We start from the raw sequence: 18,142 nt of genomic DNA, 5'->3' as shown, positions 1-18,142 counted from the left end.
TATAAATAAATTTATTTAAAGATATGTTCAAAATTATAAATTAAATGACAGAGATACTTTAAATTTATTTATTTATTTGCTGTAGTAGAATTACACCGCCTACCAATAAAAAATTAGGGAATATTTTGCATCATTTTATAATTGCTTTGTTCATAAAAAAGAAATGAGATACAAACAGACAAATATCAGAAAAAAAGAAAGAATAAAGAGAGAAAATACATAGAAAACTAAAAATAACATCCCATTTCTTAATAAATTGATTGAATTATTAATTAACTAATTAATTTACTAAGTTATTAATAATTTTCATTGCTTTTGATAAAAAGTAAACAATCTTTGTTAAAAATTGAATAATTAACATTCAATCAATTTATTTAATAAATCAATCTCACATAGTCCATTAAAAGGTTTAATAAAGTTGTTCTGCCAAAACCATAAAATTAAGGAAAAGCGCATTAATAGCTCCAATTTGAACAAGCACTAGCAGAGATAAATTTAGCATATTTTAGATTCAACATTAATATCACTATTACTATCGAATGTACGACTATAAAACAGAGAAAGGCAATAAAAATTTACCATAGTCATGCAAGCCTGATATACACCCTTAATAGACAAGGCATGAATTCGGATCTATTGTTTTTGATAGTCGATTCGATTCAGGCAATTTAGAGAAAGTGGAAAGAAACAGCTCACTTAAGAACAATCATGTAATATTTTTATAAAAAGTTAAGAAAAAAAATCTAAAATAAGATTTTGTTCAGCTCACATTTTTATTTTCTTTTTGATTCCTAAATCTATTTATTCAAAAGTATTCAATTTATAAATAGTTTAATCTTTGGATCTGCAATGACTGCAAAGGCACTCAAAAAGCAACTAATTATAGGACTTGGTTCTACTTTTCTGTGACAGGAGTGAACGCAGAGACAACACTTACTTTCACCATTATGAATCTCAACTTTTAAGTAACAAAATACAATAAGCATTTAATAGCTAATTTGATTGATTAAATATATGAATGAATGAATGTATTGCATTGATTAACGAATTAAAATTATAAATTTAAATCTATTTAATCTATAAGAGTTATATTAGCTAATAAAATCATCATTCATTTAAATACAACACTTATTTATTTATTAAGTATTAACCTTATTGATCTCTCTCTATAAAGAAACAAAGCAAGCAAGCAAGCAAACAAATAAATAAATCAATTGGTCATAACAAACTCATTAATAAATACGAACCTTCTTATCAAATTTACTATTTCTTTCAATAAATTCCTATTTTTAAATTACGCATCATTTTTATTCTGTCACAATCCCTAAAATAAACTATTTCAAATCTAACTTCTGCATTTATCTCACTCCTCTTACAATCAAATTTCTTTAAAATTATTAAATAACTAAATTTTCAAAAATTCTAACTGCCATAAATATAAATAAATAAATAACTAAAGCTATATTAAATTTTATAAAATATTTAATGTGTAAAATAAATTAATATTTTTTTATTTTTTGAGAAATAAATAAGTGAACAGGTGTGTAAAATTAAATTTAGAATAAATTTCAAATTATGAAAATAGTTTATTTTTTATTTTTTAGGGTGTATTTCAAAATAAATTTAATTGACATTTAATTTTAATAAATATTTTTTATCGTTTAGAATAAAATGTTTAGAGAAGGAATGCAACCAACTTTTAAAAGTTCTTTATCAAATGCATGGTAGAGAGTTAAATCGAACATTGCTAGCACTATGGTAAAACATGAAAGAATGAATTAACATAAAAATGCTAATCTTAATATTTTAAATAGGAAAATAATGATAATGGATTAGAAATTACTTGGACTCATAAATTTGAATCTGCTGAAGAGAAAGTGTGGTTTTCTTTCACATATCCTTTCAGCTATGAAGATAACGAAGTAATTGATTTTATTTACTTAAAAATAAATTTCATAGCTTAAATATTAATTTAGATTTCCTCATTTTTTAAATTTAAATAAGAAAGAATTATTTAATTTTTATGAAATAATTCATTTTATTTATTTATTTAAAAATTGATAAATTTTTTTAATTTTAATAGAAATTCTTAAAAGAATATGAGTAGGCTTATGAAAATGATAACGAAATTTATATGCATAGATGTACATTAATTAAATCAAAGGAGGATAGAAAAATTGAGTTACTCACAATATCCTCTTAAAGCAATAAGTTAAACCAGCAAGAGAAGGCCCTACCAAATTTGTTTACTGATCCAGAGTCTTCTCGTCCAGCTTTGTAAATAGATTGTTTAATATTCAAAATAATTAAACAAATAAAAATCAAAATAGATTCAAGAATAAAAAATATGTTTTTTTCTCAGCCAGAGTTCATCCAGGAGAAACTCCAGGTTCTCACGTTTTCAATGGTATCATTAAACTCCTTTTAAACAAAGATGATGCCAGAGCCAAAGTTTTAAGAGATAATTTTGTATTCTACTGTATTCCTATGATCAATCCAGATGGAGTTTATAGAGGACACTACAGAACAGATACAAACGGACTCAATTTAAACAGATTTTACATAAACCCCTCATAGACCGTAATTAATTTACTTAATATTTTAATCATTTGCTTAAACAAATAGCCACTAAAACTAAAGTTATTTAGATAATAATAGGATAAAAGATTTATAATATTAAAACATAAAAGCAAAAAATAATCTTAGCTCCTACATCCAATTAGTGTGTTGTATTGAAAATATTATTAAATTTTTAATGATAAACAAATAAAATGAAAAATGAAATAAACTAATCAAATACTTAAAACTCAATTTATCAACAAATTTTGAGCCAAATAAATAAATAAATAAAAAGGAAAAATACTTTAAGACATTCAATCAAATAAATAATAGAAAATTTAATTAAAATTACTCAATTGTTTAATTAAGTTAACAAAAGATGTTTCAAAACAGTAAGAATTATTTAGCTTTGATAGCAAATTTGTTACAATTATTAAAGATTTTCATTTTTTTAGTCAGAATCGTTATGCTTTTATTTAGATAATAAATATCTAAATTTAAATTGGCAAATTAAATTTTATACATTAAGAATTATAAAATTAAATAGTTGTTTGTGAGTTAAAAAGCAAAGTGATATTTAATTTGATAAAAAAGAATAACTTTAATATTAATAAATAGGAACATCCATCGGTTTATGCGATAAAAGAATTAATTTTACATTTAAATGAGACTAAGAGACTTCATTGTTATATTGATTTGCATGCACATGCTACTAAAAAGGGTGCTTTCATTTATGGAAACTGCCTTGATCTCAAAGATCAACTTGATACTTGTTTATTCCCAAGACTTCTTTCATTAAATTCTCCTTATTTTGAATATGATTCATGCAATTTCACTGAGAAAAATATGTATTGCAAGGACAAGGGAGATGGACTCTCGAAAGAAGGTGCTGGAAGAGTGGCTTTGTATAAAGTAAATTAAATTTTAAAAGCAAATTTAAGCTAAAATTATATTGATTAATTGAAATAGGCTACTAAATTGAATTTATGCTACACTCTTGAGTGTAACTATAATACAGGGACATATACTAATAAATTGTTTGATTACAATAACACTTAAAGTGAAAACGACAAAAAGGATCCAGATTAGTACGATTAAGATATTATTGTAAACGGAATCGATCTCCAACCTTTAAAAAATACTACATTTTACACAATTGAAATATTTGAATAAGTTGGAGAGGGAATATGTGATGCTCTTCTTGATTACTCCTCTATTCATCCTAACTCCAGAATTCCAAACACTCCATACAAATCTTTAGCAGTAAATTATTTCTTAAAATAAATAAGTTAACTTTATAAAGTAACAAGCAATATATCTATCATATCTACAAAGAAATTCATGAACGGAAACAACAATAAAAGCACATTTATATTAAACAATTATTAAATAAAATATAATTTAATCAATGAAAAAAGAAAGAACTTGAACATTTTTTTCAAAATCAAAAAATGTTGAATTAATAATTTTCTATTTCATTAATTAATTTATTTTAGATTTCTCAGAAATTTCAAAAGAGATAAATAATATTTTAATCGAAAACAATTTTAATTTAACAAAATAAATTTTTATTTAAAAAATCTATTTGAAAAGATGATTTGATAAAGACTTTAATTGATTAAATGAATTAAAAATTTTATTTTTATAAAATAAGAATATTAAGATGAGAATGGCTTACAATTTAATGAGAATCACTCCATTTAGATTTTGCTAATACTTACGTAAAGTTTTAAGATATATTTCGATAAATGAGAATTTAGAGAGAGTTTTAAAATGTCTTTGGATTTATTTGCACACTGGCATAAAAAATGATATCGCTGATAATACAAAGCCTTTAGTGCAGAAAGCACCTAACGAGAATTCTAATAAGCTAAATCCTTTAAAGAGATAGGCAACTATGTAAAAAAAATAAATTACATCAGATAAAAACTAAACACCTAACCCATCTTTGCTGTCTAAGAAGTAGATTAATGCGAGCTAGGAAAGGAAAATAGTTTAATTGCCTACTTCTTAACTTATTGGACCAACTAGCCCAGAAAATGAAATAAAAATAATTTCAGAAATGCTAATAAATGTGAATAATTATAATAAAAAACGACCATTAAGTTAGAGATAAGAAAGACAAGTCAGTATTTTCTAAGATATCAACATACTTGAAGGTAAAAGGTATTACAATATAGAAACAGATCAAACAAATCAAAATAATAATGATGCTGAAGATGACTAAAGCGAAGGTGGACAAGAAGAAAAAGAAGAAATAAAAAATTTCAATGATTAACAAATTCAAAGCTATTAATTCAAAAATTATAATCTTGTAGGATAAAATAACTAATCGCAATAAGCTTATTTTTCTGAAAATAATATTACTCAAGAGTATACTCCTTAGTCTGTAAATATAAACAGAGAGAAAATTAAGAAAATAGTTTCAAATACTCCTTATATGCAAAAACTCGACGAGAGTTTTTCCCAGAGTATGAATTGTAATTTAATTTCAGATAAAATTGATGATTTAGTCAATCAGCAAGGAAAATTTGCAAGATAAACTGAATATTAAATGCCTTAATTGAGTATTTAAGAACAGTACAAAATGACATAAGCACTCCCAAAAAGACCCACTTCTAAAAGATTGAATCACTCTTACATAAGAAAAAACACAATTTAATAAATTTAACCAGTTTTAATGCAGCAATAAAATACCAATAAGCCATTAAATGACCTCAGTAATTAATATGATTAAAATTATTCCTTAAACAACTAAAATTAAACAATCAGCTCTAATTAAAACATCTTTAGTCCTTAATCATAGCCTTCCAATCTTACATAAAACCAAGAAAACAAAGATTCTCTCAAATTTAATATGATAAAAGTGTCTGACAGCAAGCCATACATTTCAGAGTAAAATTTATTCTTATTTATTATTAAATTAGGAGGTATTTATTCATAATATTTGATGAAATCTAAAAATTTTAAACAAATTAAATAAAATGATCAAATTTTTGATTTTAAAAGTAATAAAATTCATACCCTCCCTCACTCACTTGAAATAAATTTTTAAAATTAAAAATAATTAAAAAATAAAACCTATTATATTTGTAATTGCATAGATTTGATGATCGTTTTGCTAAAATATAAAATTATGCTTCTCAAAAAGTTGAAGAAATTGCTACAAAGCCTAAAAAAATATAAGTCCAACAATAATAGCAGCAACAAAGTATTGTAAAGTAAACTAGAATTATAATAGATACACTGTCAAAGAATAAATAAAGAAGCGAAAGCTAAAAGCCTTACACAGTTGCAAAATAAAATATGCAAATAAATAATAGATCAAAGAGTCGTAACACACAAAAAATACTTCCAAAAAAGAAAGTAAGCTGAGTATACATACATACATCAATCATCTGCACTTCCAAAATTGTAAACAAACAATATTTCTATCTATTTATCAATCCATCAATCTATTCATCAATTGATAAATACACAGAGAGATAAATAAATACTTTTAAGAGTCTAATTATATAGAATATTTATTAAATTAGTAAATAAGTAACTTTAAATATAAAAATAAATTAGTTAGTTAGTTAGTTAAACCTTTGTTTTATATATAACAAATATTTTGTACATAAAAAATTTACTAAATTTTTCCACTCATTTTTTTATATTTGAAAAAAGTAAATAAATAAATAAACAAAAAACAAATTATTTAATGAAAAAGTTTTCTTTTACTCTATTTAATAATAATATTAATAATTATTTTATATAATGTTTCTGATTTTATTAGATTTTATTTAAGTTTATTAATGGTTAAATTAAATAAAAAAAACCTTTGATTAAAAATGTTAACAATTTATTTTATTCAAATTTAACTAATTTTTAATTAAACTTAAAAATTTATTTTATTCAAATTTAACTAATTTTTAATTAAACTTAAAAATTTATTTTATTATTTTTGATTGAAGCAAGCAATACTATGCAAATTTGTTTGAGTAATTTCTTTTTGAGAATTTTTTAAATATGTTTTAACTTGTCTGAACAATTTAGATATATTTTATAATCAAAAAGTTAAATTAGTGATTGTTTGTGCCCATTTTTAATTATTACTAGGTTTATTAACTAGTTTGACAGGTTTTATTTTAATAGGTGAGAAGAATTAATTGGATTCAATCAAAGGTTTTTATCCTTTTTTTTACTATTATAAATTGAATTATTATTTCTACTTTAGAGCATTAACTTTTTTCAATTAAATATTTCTTAGTTGTCCTCTTTAACAACTAATATATACAATCAAAGAGTAAAGTTTTGATATTTTATATGCAAAAAGTTATAATTAAGAAAATGTTAAAAGCGAAGCATATTCTGCCTATATATATTATAAATTATGAAATTAATGGTGATTATAAAGAAGATGTGACTTGTTAAGATAGAGTTTTAAATATGATAAATCAAACTTCTCCATATTTATTTAAGCACAAGAAATATTAAAATATTCTATGAAATATGAACTAAATCTAATAGGGTAAGAATAGTAGATATAATTAAAATGAATATGCTACAAATTTAATAAATTATAATGAAAGCAGAGATGAAATATATTATTTAGAACAAAGAGCACAGTAAAATATAATTATTTAAAGATAATTAATTAGTCTCTAAAAAGATAATTAAATGTGCTATTTCCTTTATTTTAAATTGTAATGAAAATCTAAATCTTATCAATAATTAATAAAAAGATTTTATAGAGTAATACAAGATTTTTTACATGGCTTTAATAAAGATATTTGATTTTAAAAGGACTAATTTAACATTTAGAAGAGTAATACAAAAAAAATCATGATTAATACTTTATTTTAAACTTAATCTGTTAGAAAATGAACTTAGAAGAAAAAATAAATTATAAATTAGTGCAAAGAAAAAACAAATTAGAAAATTTCAAAATATAATACTTATAAAATTAAAATAGATTATGTTTTCAATCAGAATTTTGCGATCTATTTTTTTTTGTCAAATTTAAATTTTTTTATACTTTAAATCCTTATAAATTAATCAAGATATGATAAATAAATTAAAGCCAAAAAATGGTTTAATACCAATATTTTTAAAAAAAGTAATTTTTATGTTACTTTAATTTATGATCCTTTACAGTAATTCAAAACTTGTAATTCATATTTTTTAATTTTAAATTTAAAATAGAGATACTTATTAGTATTGCCTTTTGATCAAAAACTAGAATTAAAATATTTTTATCAAACTTTTCATTAATCATAAATTTTCTTTAAAATATTTGATTTTTGTCATAAGAGTGCATTAATGATCCATCTATCCATTCATCACACAGAAAAAATAAATTATATTTTATATTATTAAATTGTTTTATCCGTTTAATAGTACCGACCGCCACTGCTCTTGAATAAGATAATTCTTTATTTATTATCATTATTAGATATTATTCTTTGAAAAAATCAGATTAAAAATAATAAAAGAAAGACAAACTTACTATATAATAAACGAGTTAAGAAAATAAGTACTACATAAAATAAAATGCTTTTTAAAATCGTATATTTAATTTTAAATACATTAAAGTATGCAGTTATCTCCTCACTACATTCTTTCATTTATTTAATATCCCTAAAACTAATAATTTAATATAATATTTTTACTCTTCGCATCTATAAATTAATTTCTTGTTAATAAATAAATAATCCATTTTATTTTTAATTCATGTAGAAATAGCAATACAATAGGGTAAACCTATTAAAGCTATATATAAAAACACTTTCTTTCTTAAGAGTTTATACATGTGTAACTTATGTAATGTAATTCTAATTATAATTTAAATATATTTATTCAAACCATACTTATCTATTTATTATTCTCTTATTCTTCATAATACTGTTGATTGAATTGCTATCTTTACTGTAAATAATTATTGATAGTCATAACTGAGATTCTAAAATGATAATTATAAATAACAAAAGATTTTTGCATTTTTAATCTAATTAAAAACATTTTGAATAAGAATCAAACTAGATATTTTAGAATTAAAAAAAAAATTGGTGTATTAATATTGTTATGTATTTTTAGGCTAATAAGAAAAATAATTGAAACAACTAAGGCTAAAATATTATTAAAAATTCAATACTAATATTATGTTCTGAATTTCTTATTTTATGTTTTTATACTTCTCCAAATCTATCAAACAATCATAATAAATAAATAAATAAATAAAAGATATTACTTTAGAATTATAATTAACATATTTAATTATCACAAACAATTAAATTAATAAGCTTTTGATCAATTTTATGATTGAAAAATTATTAAAGAAATGCTTTCTTTTATTATTATGAGTAAAAGAAATAAATTCAAAATATTAAAAAATGCTAAAATAAGTTTAAAATATGTGAAAGAAATCTTAATTCTTCTTATATTAAACATAAAATCTTAGAAATTCAAATGAGATAAATGTAAATTGATTGAGGGAATTTATGTCAATATCAAAATTTATTTAATTAACCTAACTAAAAATCAACCAATTTTGCTTGGCATTCCTAAATTAAGAATATTCGTTTATGACTATATATTTTATTTTATATTTGTCATTCACTCTATATTGAATTAAAATGCATTTATTTATTAGGTTATTTTAAATTAATTTTATCAATAGTTTTGATTAGATTTTATTTTGATTAAAAATTCTAGATACATATGTAATTTTCTTATTTTTATAACCTGTTTTTGGCTTTTTACTTTTTTATACTTCTATTATTAAATATTACCAAGCTTTTTTTAATTAAAAATAAAATATTGTTTGCTCCATTTTTAGAGTGAGATTAGTAATGAGTAAATGAAAGAAATTTAAGATTTTTTGATTGATTCAAAGTAAGTTAAGAATAGAATATACAATTGATATATAATTTACATATGAATTAATATAAATTAGTAATATTAATTAGTATTTTAAAAGAATTAGTTTGTTTTATAATCAAATTAAGTATTGCTTAAAATCCAAATATTCTTCTTTTAGATTCTCTTTCAAATACTTTGATAATAGTTTTTTTAATTAGTTATTGTTTATCATAAGTGTTAAGGAAAAAGGTTAGAATATTAATCTTTAATACTCTACTTTTGAATATAAAGCAGAAACCACTCCATAAGCTTTATCACCCATTTATTAATCCCTAATATTAAAATTAAATAAAAAAATTTAGATTAATAATTTAAATAAATAAATACCATAAGTCTATTTATATATAAGAGAGCTGATTCAAATCAAACAAATGAATGAAGAAAGAATCTGCATATTCAGGCAGGAAGAGTTGTCCTCTGTTTTAATTTAAAATAGTTAAAAATTCTGAAATAAATAAATTGCAATTTACTCCATATTAAGCTTTAAAGATATCAAATTTGCAATTTTTCCTATTCCCTTTCCAAGATTAGAAATTGATTACGCAGTAAAATTAGTACGACTATTTTTTAATAAGAAGTTTGATATGAGGGTGAAGATGATAGGTTTTATTTTAATATAAATATTCATCATCAAATAAATACCTTATATTCAAGTGAAGTGTACAAAGCTGATTTAAATTTCCCAAGCAATTACCTAAAGATAAGTGAGTGTTTTCATCTAAATAATTATCTCTTTTAATTAAGAAATTATTAATATTTAAAAATAAATGGGCAATTTAATTTAATAAATTTTTTTAAAAAGTTAAATTTTATAAAACTATTTATTTTGATTAAAATAATTATAAACATATTAAATCTATCATTCATTTTATTTAAAATGTTAATAATTTATCAATATATTTTAAAATTATGTTCTTTTTCTTCAAATGTAATAAAATATCTATTTATTTATCTTATTTAGGACTAACTATCGATCCAAACAGTAAAAGTATCAATTTGTAATGTAATAAAATATCATCGATTATTTAAACTATTAAATTTTTTAGTTTTTTACTTCGAATTAGTTATAAGGTATACTCTCTTATCTTATTTAATTTATTATAAATATATTTATTAGTTTTTATATCAATTAATTAAATGCTTATCAATATTATATCAAATCAAAAGTATTTTTTTATTTAAAGCTGACTATTCTAATAAAATATTAGCTTATGAACTATTCATATGATTTTAAATCTAATTGATATCCATAGTAGTTATAATAAACCTTTATCTAATAACTATAGCATTGATCGTGAAATATTCATCTATTTAGATAATTGAATTGTATTGATTGATCGAGTATTTACTAATTATTAATTGTAAATCTGACTATTGATACATTTTAGTTTATCAGATGATAAAGTATTATATAGATCAACTATTCATTTATTCATTATTGATAATGATATCCTCTAAAAAATATTCAGATCAATACTTTTTTATCTTGATTATATATGATAGAATATGAATCTAAATAAGCTAAGTATTAATGAAATCATTAAAAAATCATACTTATTAAACATTCATGTAAGTTATCTTACATCTTGTTTAGTTTATCAATAAAATATTTTTATAATCAGTTATCAATCATCAACTAAATTAAAAAATCAGGAAGTATTTAATACTTAATATTTTATTATGACTTTAATTTTATAAAGTACTAAGCCAAATATTTATAAAGCGTTAAATTGATTTTTACTGAGCTTATTATGTACATTATATAATATATTATCAAAAAAAATTATTAATCTTCTATTTAAATATTATTGATTTTTTGTATTTTTAGACTTCATTTTATTTTTTAATTTTTGATTTTGCTATCATCGAATATTTATTTATTAAGCATAACAAAATATTCAATGTATTTATAAAAAGCTAATAAAATATCTAGCTTTTTCATGTTGTTTATTTGTTATTTATTTTTTGATTTTGCTATCATCGAATATTATTTATTAAGCATAACAAAATATTCAATGTATTTATAAGAAGCTAATAAAATATATAGCTTTTTCATGTAGTTTATTTGTTATTTATTTTGTAAGAAATTTAAAAAAATTTAGAAAATAAATTATGTTGAGGAGAATGAGATATTCTTTATAGAAAATGTCATTGAATTTATTGATTAGTTAATTTGTTTACATAAATTCGTAAGAATCTAAAGAATAATTAAAATTTATTACCTTAAATTTAATTTTAAAGTTGTTAGATTTTAAAACTTTTCTAGACTTTCAAAAAATGATGTGGCTATGCTGAATTCATTGTATCTATCAAAATATAATAAGAATATTTGGAATGTTTAAAAAATAAAGATATTTACTCAAAGTCTATGATCAGAGTTGATAATGTTGAACTAACGAGGGATAGATGCTTATACATACCTTCTGAAAATATTTTGATTGTTCTATCATTGAGTTGACCGTATCTTTTTTAAATTAAATATGCTTAAAATTTAATACCAGCGATGGAAATAGATTATTATAATATAAATAATTGGTGATATTTATAATTTTTAGAAGATTGCGTAAGAGTTGTAATTAAAATTTAAATTTTTCTACAGTAGTATAATGAATATTGAATAAGACTAAGTGATATTAAATGTAAATTAATATACCTCGAGAGGAGAGTCAAATTTTCAAGCATCTTGAAGTTGTGAGAGATCTTTTTGAAAAACTTCTGGAGCTACTCTTCAGAAATTCCACTATTAAATAATATTTTAAAGGTGAATACAAATAAAATCTGAGAACAATAAATGAATTAAGATTTAAAAGATGAATAGGAAACATCAGATTTTTATATTTCGTTGCTTGTGCTTTTTTATTACTTTAAATAGGGATGCAAAATTAAATTTACAAACGTAATTTGTATTTGAAAATACTAAAGCAATATATTTAATATTAATTCACTAATGAGTGAATGAATCAAAGAAGAGAAAGAAAGAAAGAATCGCATTATAAATTGAAAACGAAAATCTGAAGAAGAAAGATAAAACAAGCAAATCGATAAATATATTAGCATTTATGTTGAAATGAGGTGGCAGCAGCTAAAAAGTAGAAGTTTTTGGGATGAAATATGAATAAAAAAGATACGCTATTGTAAAAGAAAGTGTTTTGACTTTGCTTTTATCTTTGACCGAAATTAATTTATATGACATTTTTATAATTATTTTATTGGTTTACTTATTCTTTTAGATTATTTTCAATCTTTTTTTTTCTTTCTAATTTATTATTTCTTTTCCCTCTTTCTTATTGTCGTCCTTCTTTCTAATATTTATTATCAACTAAACTAAACTAATTAATTAATTCCTTTAGATTTCACTTACTTTTACTTTTTCAAATTTACTTTATTACTTCCATTACAATCAAATTAGAAAGCAAAATCATACAAATAAAAATCAAATAAATTATTAAATATTACAGCACAGTAAAATCTTCTCCTCATTTTGTTGTGTATTATTTATTATTTTTTATATCTAGCTGGTCCCATTAAATTTTCTTAAAAATCAAAAAATAAAATTATTGTTTCTCATAATAAAATCTATCCAAAATAGCAAGAGTAATACTTTTCAATTTTATACAATTTAATTATCTTTTATTCAATTTAAATAACTTTTATTAAATCTTAAAGCTTCTAAGTGTAAAAAAGATTCCATCTAATAAATTGATTAGATAAATGAATTAAATCATTGGAATTAGAATAGTAAATGGATACTTTTTTGCATTTTTAAAGAATGAAATGTCATAAAATTTAAAAATATTTAACTAATTTGATCTTTTTTAAAGGAAAAAAAGAAATGATTTTGTTTTTATTTTTTGGAAATGAGCTTGCTTGCTTGATTGATAGCTGGCAGGAGAGCTTATCTATTTCATCTAATTGCTTTTAAATCGTTTATATATTGATGAAATCTACAATTTTTTGGTAAATAATATCTTAAAAAAGATATACAGTGAAAATCAATAAAATTATTGAGATATGAGTTTTTTTAAAAATAACAAAACAGCTATTGTTTTAGGTGGTTCAGCTCTCGCTCTCACTGCAGGAGTGTAAAAAATTTGAAACATAGTTTTTATGACTCTCTTCTTATAATTAGAGAGAGGGATTTTGTATTAGATATTATAAAGCCATACAATAAAATTACAGTTATTCTAGAATAATTTAAAGCACAGTTAGATAGATAGATCAATTTTAGATTCTTTGCAAGATTACAAATTTTTATTATGAAAATAGGGTCATTTATTTGAATAGCAAGAAGTAAGATAAAAAGGAAGTTAAAGAAGAAAAGTAATTGATCAAAGAAACCATTGAAGATGATCAAGAAGAGAAAGTTAAAAGAGGTGTCAAACGCTCTCATAATTAAGAATAAGTCGAAGTTTAGGCAGATTAAGAATAGGAATCAAAATAATAATAATTATAAGAAAGGGAACAACCAGATTTTAGTGTTAAAACAAAGACAAGTATTGCTTCTTCAAGAGTTAAAGTTCAATTCTTAAATGGAACAGATAACTTTGATTTCGCTACAATCGCTGCTATATTAGAATCCTCTTTAGATTATATTGGCGAAGAATATATTACTTACACTCAAAAAAATAGAGAAGGTAATATATTTATTTTCTTAATGAATATGAAAAATTAAGTTGTAACGCATTTAAAATAGAAAGAAGAAAAGCAAGAACCTCTGACGTTGAGAGATACAAAGAATTAGTTCTTGAATACAATGCATAGGTAGAAAAATTCATTTTAACTGCCCAAGATCAACTCTTGACAGATATCAATATAGACAAAGAAATCTATGAAAAAAGCATTGAAATTCTTATCCAAAGTGGTTATTATCAACAATTATACATGGTTTAATCAGCTATGAGATAAAAAATCAGGTAAATATTTTCTTTATTTTTTAAAATGAAAATTAAAAATGAATCATTTAAATTTAAACTCAGTGATAAGCTTCCTCGTAACAATTAAGTCTCTAAAGAAAAAATTAAAGAAATTATTCAGTACTAGTTGGAGATTCTTAACAACTAAAAAGATACCTTCATTGCCATAATTAGCCAATTGCAAGTAATCAAATACCTCATTTTTTAAGGAAAATAGTTATCTAAATTGACTGAAAATATTATATTTTAATAAATTTAGTACCTTCCAGACATTGCTGAGCTTATTCCTTTTGTATTAAATACTATGATTCAAGATATGATCTTTGAAAAATTCGGTATTGAAGAAGAAGACTAAGCCACTCAAATGAGCGCCCAAGGTACTTTAAATAAATAAAAAATAGAATTTCGTTAATTAATAGCATATTAAAATAAATAAATAGATGTAATTGAAGATCCTACCATTCATGGATTACTTAAACAAATTGAGGAATCTATGTTAAATATGATGTAACAACTTGGATTAAACTATATTGATGAAGAGCAAGAACTAGAAGAAATCGAAAGACTCCGTGAATAAGGTTAATACAGCGAAAATTGAGTTAGCTGTTACTAAACAAATATGGTGAAACAACAAACTATTAAATAAATATATTAGTTAGTTAGTTAATCAATAATTTAATAGTTGTTATTTAATTGATCCGAACTAAAATTATAAATAATATTTCAAACAAGCAAACAAAAAACTTAATAAATAAATAAGCAAAAAAGTAAATAAATAAGTCAATCTATTTATATTTTTAAATTTACTATATGTTATATAAACCAACAAACAAAGTTACTGATCTAAATTATTTATCATAAAATTTCATTTCTTATTTATGTTTGGTGTTTCTTCCATTTACCACCACTAAATATTTATTTCTTAAATTTATTTTTTTGAAAACAAAAAAATTTATTTTAAAAAAAAATATTTATTGAAAATAGGCTGATAATTGTTAAATTTTATGTTAATTTTATTTAGATTTAAATGAATAAAAAAATAAAATGTGGATATTATCAAAATATTATATTTTTATTTTTAAAACTTTAATAAAAACATAAAAAAATATACAATGTGAATTAAAGTTTATAAAGTAAATTTAATCATTTTTTTAGTAAATGATTAGCATCTATCTTATTGAATAGGTTCATTTAGGGTTCTATTAATATTATGGGTTAGCAATTTTGGCATTGTTTTTGTTGGCTAAAGAGTTGGTGCGTGAATTATTCTACTATTTTGCTTTATCTTTATTGGTGATATTTTAGTTCTTTGAAGATTTATTTGATGAGGGAGTTGGATTCAATTTGCTTAATTTTGAAGGAGAATTGTTATGAAAAGATTCATTATTTTTTTTCATAGATTCAATTTATTAGTCATGGAGGTATTCTTTAAATACTTCAATGGAATCTTTCAGGCTTACATTATTTGGATCAACCTTTGCTTTTTATGGTTATAGGCTATTGAAGGTGTCTAAATTAGTATAAACATTAGAGTTGTTTTGTTTAGGAGATTTCATTTAGTTGCTTTCTAAATTAGGTTTCTATGAATATTAATTTATAACAATTTAATAGTTAGGTTAGTTGTTACCTTAATTTTAATTATAAATTTAATTCAAATGATGATTTAGATCAACGTTTCCTTTCGGTGTTTATGAATTATTTTGAACACTTGAATAGGCATGATTTGGGAAAGAAGTATTCTAATTAGATTTCGGTGTTGAAGATTTGTTTTAATATGCTTGTGAATTATAATTTTCTCCAAACTATAAAGGTCTGATCAAATTTCTAATATTGTTTGAATCATCATTTTATATTTTTATTTGATTATTATTTTATATATTGCTCATTAAATTTTAAGATTGCTTAGGAGTTTGATTATTTTAGTAAACAAGTTCCATGTTAGATTTTTGTAAATAGTTGTTATTTAAGCTTTTATTGCTATCTTATTAATCAGGTTTGCTTTGAACATTTTTAGGAGTTCTGCTGCCAAAATTATTTGGAGAGCTGTCAGCTTGTTAAGATTATTTCTTATTTAAACTTGTATTGCTTAGATCACTATTTCCTTTTTGCATTTAATTAATTGTAGTATTATTGTGAACTGGTTAGTTCTAAACTATCCTTGGCGATCTGTTTTAGTTATTAGAACTTCTATTATTGTAATCTTATTCAAGTTTACTTTAGAAATTAGTAGGAGTTCTATTAGAAGTAAAGTAATTAGGAGAAATATCTTATTGCTATTTGGGTGATTTTTTGTCTTGATTCGAATTATTTAGATCATAATTTCCTTTTTAGATGTTAATGAAACTGTTGTTTGGAGAGTTTTTTTATGTTTAACTGTTTTTAGGAGATTTAAAATAATTGTTTATTAATTGGGAATCAGGTGCTTTTTAAAGAGAATTGCTTTATAATCTGTTAACTTAGTCACTTTATTTAGGAGATTTATCCTAAAAATTGTTGGATATATTCTGTGTATTCTGTCCAGATTTATATTGATTTTATTATTTTTGCTAAATTTCAATAAACTATTTTAAATTCTAAATTTCTTTATTGGCACTATTCAAATTTCTCTCCATTTCTAAAAGGTAAAAAAGAAAATATTTTAGATTTATTAAAACAAAATTTAATTTACTTACAAGTAACATGCTCTCTTAAAATTTATTGCTCGAGTTCTCTTTGCTAACAATTAAGACAAGATTTTGGAATGTCTTTTTGTTGTTACTCTAAGTTCTTAATACGACTTTTTTTAACTCTCTCGTTGTCATCATCATTATATTAAACATTTCTTAATGCTCCTTATTAAGGTAGTGATGATAGTCCTTATTAGCTTTGCTAATTAGAATGATAAGGAGAAGTATTATTGGATGTTATTCTTATTTGATCTGCTATTTCTTATTATTTTCTTGGGGAGTTAGGAGAACTATTACTTAAACCTTTTTGAGCATTGTTCATAATAAACCAATGTTGTTCTTTTTCTGAAGGATTCAAATTTCTATCAATCAAAACTTGATAATAAATAGCCCTGAGTTGCACATATTTTTCAGAAAGAATTTATTAGTTTGTAGTCATTTCTTCGATTATAGAAGATAATTTATGAACTTCCTCTACTAACTAATAAACTCTTCCAGAGAGCATATTGACAAGCTCTTAAGGATCCCCTTAATAAGTAGAAAGTAGAGGAATTTATGAATTCTTCGAGTTGTTAAAACTATCTTTCTCTACGATAGATTTTGCAATAGAAAACTATCCCTCTTAGTTGAAAGAAATTGTAGTTGGTAATTTATTTATGTTGTTAATAGTGTCTTTATTTATTTAATAATTTGACTATTCTAAATTTTTCATATTTTCTAAGCTTTTAGGACTTCTAAAATTCCTTTGATTCTAAGCATTCTCTAATTACTAATGCTGCACTCCCTAATTATGATAAAACTAATTATTAGAGCCCGAATATGGGTTAGAATTAACTTAATGATTATAGTTTTAAATCATATTTTATGAATCTAAATATTAAATAAATATAATTAATTTTACAGTTTTTTTGTAAATTTTATTGAAAAGCAATTATTATTATATTTGAAACCTAATCAAAAAAAACTAAATCGTTGTGATAATCAATCATTATTCTTTTAAGCCTTAATAGAATAAAGTTTTTTACTTAAAAAGTAGTTCACTCTAATAAAGTAAATTACTTACTTACTTACTGAAAATGGGCAAATAAATATCAAGAAAAA

At 22.0% G+C, this 18,142-nt stretch overlaps 4 protein-coding genes across 4 annotated transcripts; 2 read left to right on the top strand and 2 right to left on the bottom strand. All coding sequences in view use genetic code 6, as the record gives it.

The window, feature by feature from the left end:
* Positions 1–539: 539 nt before the first annotated feature.
* On the top strand, positions 540–5,934 carry TTHERM_00835060 (zinc carboxypeptidase family protein; the record flags this gene model as incomplete). The annotated part of the gene is made up of 10 exons (XM_001031269.2): positions 540–710; positions 831–965; positions 1,666–1,758; positions 1,815–1,922; positions 2,084–2,277; positions 2,331–2,580; positions 3,178–3,471; positions 3,529–3,822; positions 4,214–5,454; positions 5,664–5,934. The coding sequence occupies 10 exons, from the start codon at positions 540–542 to the stop codon at positions 5,932–5,934; spliced, it is 3,051 nt and encodes a 1,016-aa protein (XP_001031269.2).
* Positions 5,935–9,538: 3,604 nt separating this feature from the next.
* Positions 9,539–12,655, bottom strand: TTHERM_00835050 (hypothetical protein; the record flags this gene model as incomplete). The annotated part of the gene is made up of 8 exons (XM_001031268.3): positions 9,539–9,734; positions 9,790–9,879; positions 9,933–10,022; positions 10,105–10,194; positions 11,685–11,768; positions 11,822–11,926; positions 12,116–12,202; positions 12,591–12,655. The coding sequence occupies 8 exons, from the start codon at positions 12,653–12,655 to the stop codon at positions 9,539–9,541; spliced, it is 807 nt and encodes a 268-aa protein (XP_001031268.2).
* An 818-nt stretch (positions 12,656–13,473) lies between these two features.
* On the top strand, positions 13,474–14,973 carry TTHERM_00835040 (transmembrane protein, putative; the record flags this gene model as incomplete). The annotated part of the gene is made up of 6 exons (XM_001031267.3): positions 13,474–13,544; positions 13,729–14,096; positions 14,156–14,375; positions 14,439–14,559; positions 14,635–14,752; positions 14,816–14,973. 6 exons carry the CDS (start codon positions 13,474–13,476, stop codon positions 14,971–14,973), a joined length of 1,056 nt encoding a protein of 351 aa, XP_001031267.3.
* Positions 14,974–15,562: 589 nt separating this feature from the next.
* On the bottom strand, positions 15,563–17,921 carry TTHERM_00835030 (hypothetical protein; the record flags this gene model as incomplete). Its single annotated transcript, XM_001031266.2, has 2 exons — positions 17,048–17,921; positions 15,563–16,989 (listed from the first exon to the last, which is right to left on the bottom strand). Exons 1-2 carry the CDS (start codon positions 17,898–17,900, stop codon positions 15,563–15,565), a joined length of 2,280 nt encoding a protein of 759 aa, XP_001031266.2. The 5' UTR covers positions 17,901–17,921.
* Positions 17,922–18,142: the final 221 nt, after the last annotated feature.

Source organism: Tetrahymena thermophila (genome assembly GCF_000189635.1).
Source record: "Tetrahymena thermophila SB210 genomic scaffold scf_8254728, whole genome shotgun sequence".
In the NCBI taxonomy this organism is placed as follows: Eukaryota; Ciliophora; class Oligohymenophorea; order Hymenostomatida; family Tetrahymenidae; genus Tetrahymena; species Tetrahymena thermophila.
Note: the sequence above shows the minus strand (reverse complement) of the source record. Positions and strands in the feature narration are given on the sequence as shown.